Source organism: Ceratotherium simum, chromosome 9, assembly GCF_057802395.1.
Source record: "Ceratotherium simum simum isolate JZ-2026a chromosome 9, ASM5780239v1, whole genome shotgun sequence".
Lineage (NCBI taxonomy): Eukaryota > Metazoa > Chordata > Mammalia > Perissodactyla > Rhinocerotidae > Ceratotherium > Ceratotherium simum.
Genome location: NC_141908.1, coordinates 82,940,706 through 82,950,856, shown reverse-complemented (window position 1 = coordinate 82,950,856; position 10,151 = coordinate 82,940,706). Strand labels below are relative to the sequence as shown.

The 10,151-nt window shown below is 57.6% G+C and overlaps 1 protein-coding gene and 1 long non-coding RNA gene across 2 annotated transcripts; both read left to right on the top strand.

The window, feature by feature from the left end:
* The first annotated feature begins 2,048 nt into the window (after window positions 1-2,048).
* Window positions 2,049-2,943, top strand: LOC147916367 (uncharacterized). The gene is made up of 3 exons (XR_015553127.1): window positions 2,049-2,211; window positions 2,452-2,529; window positions 2,779-2,943. It is a non-coding gene; the product is annotated as an uncharacterized LOC147916367 (long non-coding RNA).
* Window positions 2,944-7,406: 4,463 nt separating this feature from the next.
* Window positions 7,407-9,408, top strand: FZD5 (frizzled class receptor 5). The gene has a single exon (XM_004426848.3). The coding sequence runs from the start codon at window positions 7,550-7,552 to the stop codon at window positions 9,284-9,286; it is 1,737 nt and encodes a 578-aa protein (XP_004426905.1). The 5' UTR covers window positions 7,407-7,549; the 3' UTR covers window positions 9,287-9,408.
* Window positions 9,409-10,151: the final 743 nt, after the last annotated feature.

Below are 10,151 nucleotides of genomic sequence, written 5' to 3'. Positions count from 1 at the left end.
ACGCCCACCACAGGCACTCAGTTCATACTTGCTGAGAGAGTGGGTGGGTAAGGCTGTAATAGCGGAGTGGCAGAAGGGCAGTAGCAAGTAACTCAGCCTTGGCAAAAGTGAGATTTGAGTGGGTCTTGAATGCTTTTGAAGCAGGAATAATAGTTTTTCTGGTGAAAAAAGGAGAATAAGTTTTTGTCCTTAAATCTCCTCCAGAGACTTTCATTAGCCAAGTTTAAGTGGGCATATCCTCGCCTAAGTGTACAGACGGCAGGTAGTAGTTATGATGTTTTTGGCTGAAAACACTGACTCGGCTGGCTTAAAAAAGAAGCAACATGTTGTATCACATAAGAAGAGGTGTGGAGGCAGCAGACCGTCCATGCCATCCCTCCTCACAGCCTCGGCCTAGCTCTTTCGAGGTAGCAAGATGGCGCCCACAGAGGGAAGCATCACATGCAGACAGAACAATACCCAGCAGGAGAGGAGACTGTTTCTCCTTTGGGGTAGAATCTCTCCCATAAGCCCTGACAGACTTACCTCACACTGGCCCACACCCCTATGGGCCAGAACTGTGCCCCATGCACATGAGTCACCTGAATACTGAAGAGAAGGGAGAAGGGGAGCCGTTGGACCAACTACGTGTCACTGCCTGGGCCTTGCACAGGAGCTCTCTCGTCTCCTGACGCACGTGGCTGTGCAGACAAGGGCAGGTTCCCACACAAAACAAAACAAAACATGGGGATTCTGTTAGGAAGGAGAAAGGGGAGGAGACTGGGGAGGGAATCAACAGTGTTCACAGCACTGAACTTGAAGAAGGTTAAGGTGCTTTTTCTTTGTGAACGAACATCCCCCAGCACTTCTGTTTATTCTCCCTTCTGCTTTTTGCTCATTTCTTTCCTCTTTCTGTGTTAGTGGTCAGTTGAATAAATCAAGCACCAACTCAAGAGTGTTACACGTAGAGTGTTACACGTAGAGTGTTACACGTAGAGTGCACGTACGAATCTAACCAACTAAAGAAGACGTGGATTAGATACGAGTGCACTTGCAGATTCTCATGCTTCTGCTGCTCCCTGACAGCCTGCGCGTGCCCAGCTGTCCATGACTAGTCCCACGCTCTTTCATGCCTTATGCCATTCACCCATGCAGATTCCTCCGTCTGGGGAGTCCGTCTCAGTTCTCACCTGTAGTGGATGCTGAGGGTTGCCTCTCAGGGCCTCCCTTCAATCCTTTTTCTAGTAACCCAGTTGGAGAGACTGGAAACCTCGAACTACATTTCCCAGACTCCCTTGCAGCTAGAGTCTGGATCTGAACTAAGTTCAGTCAACCAGGTGGGCTCCTGTGAGGTTCGGCAGCAGACACAAGGAGGAGGCATCATTCTGCTGCTATTGCTGCTGGCGAGTAGGGTTGAGAGGTGATGTTAGGAGGCATTCAATGCTGTTGGACTCAGTGTCCTGTCTCAGTGTCTAGTTACCAGTTTCATGGGTGTGAGGAGCAGTTGCTGCAGCAGCACCATCCTGACTTCTGGAACATACCACCGTGGGGGGCCCTTGAACTCAATAGTCCAGGGGTAGCCCCCTGACCTCTGCCCCTCCAGGCCTTCCAACAATTTTGTAAGCCCCTGCTTGATTCTCAGTATTAAGTCTTTCTTTGCTTGGAATACCTAGAGTGGTTCCTATTTCCTGTACTAAACCCTGACTCACAGGTCGCCTAACTCATATTCAGCCTTCCAGACACTGCCTGGGTCTTCCGGAGCTGCCAGTGTGGGCTCCTCTGCGCTCCACCACGCCTGGCCTGGGAAGTCCATGCCTCACTGTCTTTGCACCCCGGGGCACCAGTGCTTGGCTCACAGCAGGCACAGTGTCAGTATTTACTGAACTGAAGCTTCCTTTGCCCAGACACCAGGAAGGTTCTGAAATCTCATCTAAGGTGCACCCCACCAGGCACCTGGTCTGCAAAGCCTGAAGAACAAGTTGGCTCTAGACTTGTACTGGATTCTAGACGAATCTAGAGCCCTGAGTTTTTCCACACTTTAGCCCCCACACAAGAGGCTCCACCAGAATTGAAGATTCGGCCTGGACCCCAGGAAAGGGATGCTAAGGAACAAGGGAAGTTGCTTATCCAGAGATTTACCATCTGGTTGTTCTCGGGACCCTCCACTGCCAGGCCAACAACAAGGCTGCAGTCGACTGCAGGCTTTGGAGTCGGGAAAACTCCAGCTGGAAGGTGTGTAACCTTGTGTAACAAGTTACTTGTCTGAGCCTTAGTTCTTCATCTATAAAATGGGGATAATAATATCAACCTTACAGGATTCCCGGGAGTAACAGATTATAGTGTAAAATGCTTGCACAGTATACGCACTGCAAATGCTCAGTACGCATCAGGTGCTGTCACTGTGGCCACCGCTGAGGTTTACTGTACCATCACTGAACCACAATTCTGTTATTTCCATAACGTTTCCTTTAGTGCAAACAGTCACATGCGGTTAGACGAGAATGCACTTCTCTCCACCTTCCCCAGAGGTGCTCCGTTTTACATACCGAGGTGAGTAACCCTTTCTGCAGAAGGTCCAGCTGGGGCCAAGCTTGCGGTTTACTAAGGAAATAAAAGAGACTAGTATTTCCATCGCCTCCGGGGGGAAAGAAAGAAGCTTCCACTTTTCTATAATTTCCACCACGCTGGGGGAGGGGAGAGGACTAAAGATTATAGCTGGATTATTCTACCTGTAATGTGAACCTGGGTAAATCACTCATCGTGTTAATCCTCTGGTTCCTGTCTTGGTTTCTTATCTAGAGGTGTCTGACCTGATGAAAAGGAGTGATCAGAAGTGCTCTAAGACAAGGAGCTGGTCTGGAAAGACCTGTGACACATCCACCTTGGCTTGCGGGTGTCTGTGCCAGCACTGCGCATGCTCACACGCTCACGGGCTGGCTGCTGATGTCAGCGCATGCACTTTGATTCGGGCGAGTGGAATGATCCCTCCTTCGGCATGAAACTGCTATCCAAATGCTAGAGATGGCTGGTGTCAGCCGGGAGTGTGCTCAAACATAAACCACATCTAAAAGATGTAACTATTTTTTTTCAGTTATTAAGGTAATATACAAAAGAAAATATAGAAGACTGGGAAAACTGAAAAATAGAATGAACCATAGTAGAAATGAATAATAACTAAGACCTATATAGACTTACCAGGTGTTAGACATGGTTCTAAGCCCTTTACCTTATAAATTCATTTATCCCTCACCACGACTCAACTCTTTGTAACTCCATCTTACAGATGAGGAAGGAGGACCTGGGGCTGTCAGGGGACTTGCCCGGGATGGCACAGCTGGTAGGGGCAGAGCCGAGGTCTGGACGTACACTGCACTTAACAGGCTGTGGTCAACCTCGGGATGGCGCTCACAAGGTTGCTAAGGTTTAAAAGTTCATCTCAGTTGCCATTCATTGGTCCATTTATTTCACAAATATGTATTGAACGTGTCTATTGTGCAGCATACTGTTCCAGGCTTGATTATCAAGGGATTGTAGAGTTTACGAAGGCTACCTGGCCATTCGTCCCTACAGCATTGAACAGTCACGTGTCTCAACAGAATAATGCATGTATAACCAACGCGATTTACACTTCACAACAATAGTATGATTCAAATGCTGCAGCTATTGCCTTATGACAAAATCCAAAACTAATATTTCAGGACTTTTGAATGTCACACACGTACTAGATGGAATGTTTAGCATTATCCTCTGTATTTCTATCAATTAATAAACACACCTTGGACAATAATTTAAGTTGGATTTCATGAATTTGGCTTTCAGAAATGTCTAATATGGCAGTAGTGTCTTCAGCTGAGAAATTTGATGTTTGTTGGACGGATGGATGGATGATGGAAGGATAGAGGAGTGAATTAATAGATGAGAATGCTTGGCAATGTTTCAGGTTCTTAAAAATTGCATCCTAAAAAAAATAACTTAGTGTTTTCTAGTTTGTTGAATACCAAGTTATGACTCAGGAGAAAATTGTGATTTCTGTCCTTTCCATGAACTAAATAAGTAACTTCAAGCAAGTCATTATGGTACCAGTTTCATCTGATTGTTGTGAGGATTAAATGAGCTAACGCAACAGAATTATTGAGCACCTTGCTTAATACGTGTTAAATAGCCAGCATATTTTAAACTGCCTTTAAATTGAAGTACTATATGTTAAAAAGCGAAAATTCAAATGATACAAAAAGCTATACAATACAAAATACGTCTCTTTTGGCAAAGTTTTCTGTTGTTATTACTACTATTATTCGAGATCTCCAAGCAAAAATAACATTTCACTGTTGATTAAGAAGAGAGAAGTTTACAAACCAGTAGATAAGATCGTTTGATTCAGAACCAAGTAAAATAACACAAGTATTCTGGCTAAATTCCAGCGTGAGTGATTAACATTCTCCAACTTCAAATACTTTTTATTATTAGCCAACACTTGTCCATCCCCGATAATACACATGTTGCATAAAGGGCACTGAAGGAGACAGCCCTCCCTTGGCATGCTGGCCACCACATTCTTTCCACTGCGGGCTTCCCTATCTTTTTTATTGCTATTCCATAGCTCTTCAACTCCCACGACTTTCAACCCAGAGTGCCAAGTATTTCCAAAAAATGAAAGGGATAAAATGTGAACACCTGTAGAATTCCAGCGAACGAAAGACCTAATGTACATTTGAAACATACTTATTAATAGTTCTGTTGTTGGCGAAGCTATCGATATTCTCTTTAACTTTGAGGCTGGGATTAATACACATATTCTTCATTATTTCCCACAAGCCTTATTTTTTTTTTTTTTTTTAAAGATTTTATTTATTTTATTTTTTCCCCCCAAAGCCCCAGTAGATAGTTGTATGTCATAGCTGCACATCCTTCTAGTTGTTGTATGTGGGACTCGGCCTCAGGATGGACGGAGAAGTGGTGCCTCGATGCGCACCCGGGATCCGAACCCAGGCCACCAGCATTGCAGCACGCGCACTTAACCACCAAGCCACAGGGCCGGCCCCCCACAAGCCTTATTGATGAGCAGAAGGGAGAGGGCTTTTCTGCCCTTTAGTCTCCCAGTCTGTGCGCATGGGATCCAGGACACAAATCGACAATACCGCGGGCTACCTCAGCCCTTTTCAAGTCCTCAGGCCCTCCTGCCTTTTTGCGCCTTCTTCCCAGTGGAAGGAACGGGTGGGGGAGCGGGAAACAATTCAAACCCTCTTTGTAAGCGTGTGAATGAATTTCAAGTATGCTAAAAACCTCGGTCTTCCAACCTAATTAGAACACGTAGAAAAGAGGCATTTTAGGACATTGGAAACCTGCAGCATAACAACCCATCTGGAGAGCGCCACAGCGCGCCCAGCCGTCGGGGCGCCCGGCAGGTCTTGCCGCTGGCCCGGTCCACGAGTACGGGTGCAGGTGCGCAGGTGTGCAGGTGCATGGGTGCGCGGGGGACACCCCGGGCGGGTGCGCGGTGCGCGAGTGCGCGGGTGCGCGGATGCATGGGTGCGCTGTGCACGGGTGTGAGGGGTACACCCCGGGGCGGGTGCGCGGTGCACGGGTGCGCGGGGGACACCCCGGGGCGGGTGCGCGGTGCACGGGTGTTCGGGGGCACCCCGGGGTGGGTGCATGGGTGCGCGGGGGCGGCTGGGCGGGGGACACCCCGGGGAGGGTGCACGGGTGTGCTGGGGACACCCCGGGGCGGGTGCGCGGGTTCACGGGTGCGCTGTGCACGGGTGTGTGGGGGACACCCCGGGGAGGGTTCACGGGTGCGCTGTGCACGGGTGTGTGGGGGACACCCCGGGGCGGGTGCGCGGGTTCACGGGTGCGCTGTGCACGGGTGTGTGGGGGACACCCCGGGGCGGGTGCGCGGGTTCATGGGTGCGCGGTGCACGGGTGTGCGGGGGACGCCCCGGGGGGCGCCCGGCCCACAGCAGAGCCGAGCGGCGTGGCTCCTCTCCGCGTGCGACTTAGGACCCTGGGTTGAAACCTCTCGGATAATGAACAGCTCTCGAGTCTTCCAAAGACAGAAAGCACTTTCTTGTCACCACAGTCTAATTTTGTTCACGAGATGCGAAAGCGAAGGTGAAGCTCGGGCGGTGCCGCTGGTGGGTGGGGGGTGGTTACAACTGGGGATGCGCGGCCCGACTCCCGGGGTCGAATCCTGCTTCGCCGCGGAGCGCCCACCACGCGGGGGCCCCGGACGCCGCGGGAGCCGACAGTCGGGCCGCGGCCGCCGGGAACGTGTCTGAGCTCGGCTGGCCAGGTGTCCTCGCCTGCGCTCACCCGTGCAGCCGCGTCGGATCGCGGACCGAGGGGCGGGGGTGGGCGGCGAGCGGCTGTCCGGATCAGCGCGCGGCCCGGGGGCCCCGCTCCTCCCACCGGGCTGACCCGGCAAGGGCGGCGCGGAGGGGACGGACGCCCGGGCTCACGGCTCGCCCACCGGCCGGGACCCCGCGGGAGTGACCGCCCCACCGCGGCGCCGCCCAGGACCCGCAGGGCGCCGGCAGCGCGGCCGGCGGGCTGGAGGCCTGATTAGCAGTCGCCCCGCCCCCCGCGTCCCGGCCCGCGATTGGCCCACGCTCCCGGCGGCGCGGGGCGGGCGGGGCCGCAGGGCGCGGGGGCGGGGCCGCAGGGCGCGGGGGCGGGGCCGCGCGGAGAGCGGGCGGGCCGGGCGGGGGCAGGGCCTCAGGGTGGGGGCGGGGCTCGGCCCGGAGGCAGGTGACCCGGCGGGCGGGCGCGAGAGGCCGGTCAGCCGGGCCCGGACGCCGCCGCCGCCGCCGCTCGGGCCGGAGGCGGGCGAGGAGGCGCGCGCGGGAGGAGCCGAGCGCGTGCGGAGGCCGCCCCGCCGGGACGCCGGGCGGCGGAGCCCTGGCGGGAGCGGGAGGGCCGGGCGGCTCATGCGGGGCCCTCGCCGGCCGTGACCGGCCCGCCGCCCTCAGCGCGCCCCTCCGCCCAGGTGCTGCCGGCGCGGCCGCGCGGTCATGCGGGCGGACCCGGAGGAGGCGACGGCGTGCGACCGGCCGGCGGCCCGCGCGCTCGGGGCGCGGCCCCCCGCCTGAGACGCCCACCTGCCGCCCGGGACCCGCGTCTCCAACTTCCCGGCCGGCCCGGCCCGCGGGCGTCCCGAGCGGAGCGTCCGCGACCCGGAGGTGAGAGCCGCGCCGCCCTCCGCTCGCGCCGGCCCCGCGCGGACCCGGCCGAGCGCGCGGACCGGGGCCAGGGGTCCGGATTTGGCTCCGGGAGGTGGCGGGAGGGGGGAGCTCGGGGTTTGGAGGCCGGGGGTCGGGGCCGCGGACGCCCCGCTAACGGCGTTGGGCGCACTTTGTCCCCCTCTTTGAAGGCGCCTCCCCGGAGCCGGAGCCCCGCCGCCCCGCGAGAGCGAGCGCCCGAGGCAGCGCCTCCCCGACACGCCGCGTCCCGCGCCGGAGTCTTGGAGATTTCAGAGAAAAGGAAACCAACAGGTTGCGGGCCCGGCGCCGCGCGCTCGGGGCGGAGGGCAGCCGGGGCCCCGCTTCCCCCGGGGCCCGCGCTCGGGGCGGGGGCCATGGCTCGGCCAGACCCGTCCGCGCCCCCGCTGTTGCTGCTGCTCCTGGCGCAGCTGGCCGGCCGGGCGGCGGCCGCCTCCAAGGCCCCGGTGTGCCAGGAGATCACGGTGCCCATGTGCCGCGGCATCGGCTACAACCTGACACACATGCCCAACCAGTTCAACCACGACACGCAGGACGAGGCGGGCCTGGAGGTGCACCAGTTCTGGCCGCTGGTGGAGATCCACTGCTCGCCGGACCTGCGCTTCTTCCTGTGCTCCATGTACACGCCCATCTGCCTGCCCGACTACCACAAGCCGCTGCCGCCCTGCCGCTCAGTGTGCGAGCGCGCCAAGGCCGGCTGCTCGCCGCTCATGCGCCAGTACGGCTTCGCCTGGCCCGAGCGCATGAGCTGCGACCGCCTCCCGGTGCTGGGCCGCGACGCCGAGGTCCTGTGCATGGATTACAACCGCAGCGAGGCCACCACGGCGCCCCCCAGGCCCTTCCCGGCCAAACCCACGCTCCCGGGCCCGCCGGGGGCGCCGTCCTTGGGGGCCGAGTGCGCCGCGGGCGGCCCGTCGGTGTGCAAGTGCCGCGAGCCCTTCGTGCCCATCGTGAAGGAGTCGCACCCGCTCTTCAACAAGGTGCGGACGGGCCAGGTCCCCAACTGCGCGGTGCCCTGCTACCAGCCGTCCTTCAGCCCCGACGAGCGCACGTTCGCCACCTTCTGGATCGGCCTGTGGTCTGTGCTGTGCTTCATCTCCACCTCCACCACCGTGGCCACCTTCCTCATCGACATGGAGCGCTTCCGCTACCCCGAGCGCCCCATCATCTTCCTGTCGGCCTGCTACCTGTGCGTGTCGCTGGGCTTCCTGGTGCGCCTGGTCGTGGGCCACGCCAGCGTTGCCTGCAGCCGCGAGCACAGCCACATTCACTACGAGACCACGGGCCCGGCGCTGTGCACCGTCGTCTTCCTGCTCGTCTACTTCTTCGGCATGGCCAGCTCCATCTGGTGGGTCATCCTGTCGCTCACCTGGTTCCTGGCGGCCGGCATGAAGTGGGGCAACGAGGCCATCGCGGGCTACGCGCAGTACTTCCACCTGGCCGCGTGGCTCATCCCCAGCGTCAAGTCCATCACGGCGCTGGCCCTGAGCTCCGTGGACGGGGACCCGGTGGCCGGCATCTGCTACGTGGGCAACCAGAACCTGAACTCGCTGCGTGGCTTCGTGCTGGGCCCGCTGGTGCTCTACCTGCTGGTGGGCACGCTCTTCCTGCTGGCGGGCTTCGTGTCCCTGTTCCGCATCCGCAGCGTCATCAAGCAGGGCGGCACCAAGACGGACAAGCTGGAGAAGCTCATGCTGCGCATCGGCGTCTTCACGCTGCTCTACACCGTGCCGGCCGGCGTGCTGGTGGCCTGCTACCTGTACGAGCAGCACCACCGCGAGAGCTGGGAGGCCGCGCTCACCTGCGCGTGTCCGGGCGCCGAGGCGGGCGCGCCGCGCGCCAAGCCCGAGTACTGGGTGCTCATGCTCAAGTACTTCATGTGCCTGGTGGTGGGCATCACGTCGGGCGTCTGGATCTGGTCCGGCAAGACGGTGGAGTCATGGCGGCGCTTCTCCGGCCGCTGCTGCCGCGCGCGGGGCCCCAAGGACGCGGGGGCGGCCGGGGAGCAGACGGAGGCGAGCGCGGCGCTCACGGGCAGGACCGGGCCGGGCCCCGCCGCCCACCACAAGCAGGTGTCCCTGTCGCACGTGTAGGGGGCGAGGCCGCGGAGGCCGGGGCTGAGGGAGGGCCGGGTGTGTGCGGCGGCTCTGCCGAGGTCACTTCCGTTTGCCTTCCTGGTGCTGCTGCCCTCCTGGGGCGACGTGGAGCGGGAAGGGGGCTGACAGGGAGCCCCTGGCCCAGGACCTCGGAGGGGCGCCGCCTGCGAGTACGACGCTGTTTGGCATTTCTTACTGCCTTCTTTAGGGGAACCCTGTTTTTAATTTATATGTGTTTGTCTCAATTTTTAACTTTGTTGCATTTTGGCAACAAAGTTTACCTTTGCTTTGAGGACTTTATAGTCCGAAGGTTGGCATTATAGTGAAGTTCCCCTGGGTCAGGGTTCTTTGAACTGTGTGCTTTAAATTGGGAAAATAGATTTCCTATAACTTGGGTTTTTTAAAAAGACGTGAGCAGTGGAAGTTCGGGTTGCTGTGGCCGGCACGCTGTGCTTTGTCAGAGTGTTTCTCTGTGCACTGCTGCCTCAAGTGTCCAAGACGCTCTCAGATGAGGTGCTTGTCCCTGTTCACGGAAACCCCCGGTCACACGGCGGGGGGAAGCAGAATAGGTTAGAGCCTCCCCAAAGCTACTTTGTGTTGTCCCAGCTTTGCGTAGCAAGCTTCCCTCTCTTCTCTGTAGTGCTTGTAATCATTCTGGTTCTCACCTGCAACAGCGTTGACACTGTTAGAGGTGGCACATCACAGAGCGTCTGGTGTGAATATTTGGAACCTAAGGGATGGGCATTGGGTGAGCTTGAATTCTAGACTGGTCAGAGAGCAGCTTTGTGCCAGAGAAGGAGTGAGTGGTTCTTCAGTGGTCCCAATTTTTAAAAAAAAAAAACTTGGGTTGCAATTTTAGTAA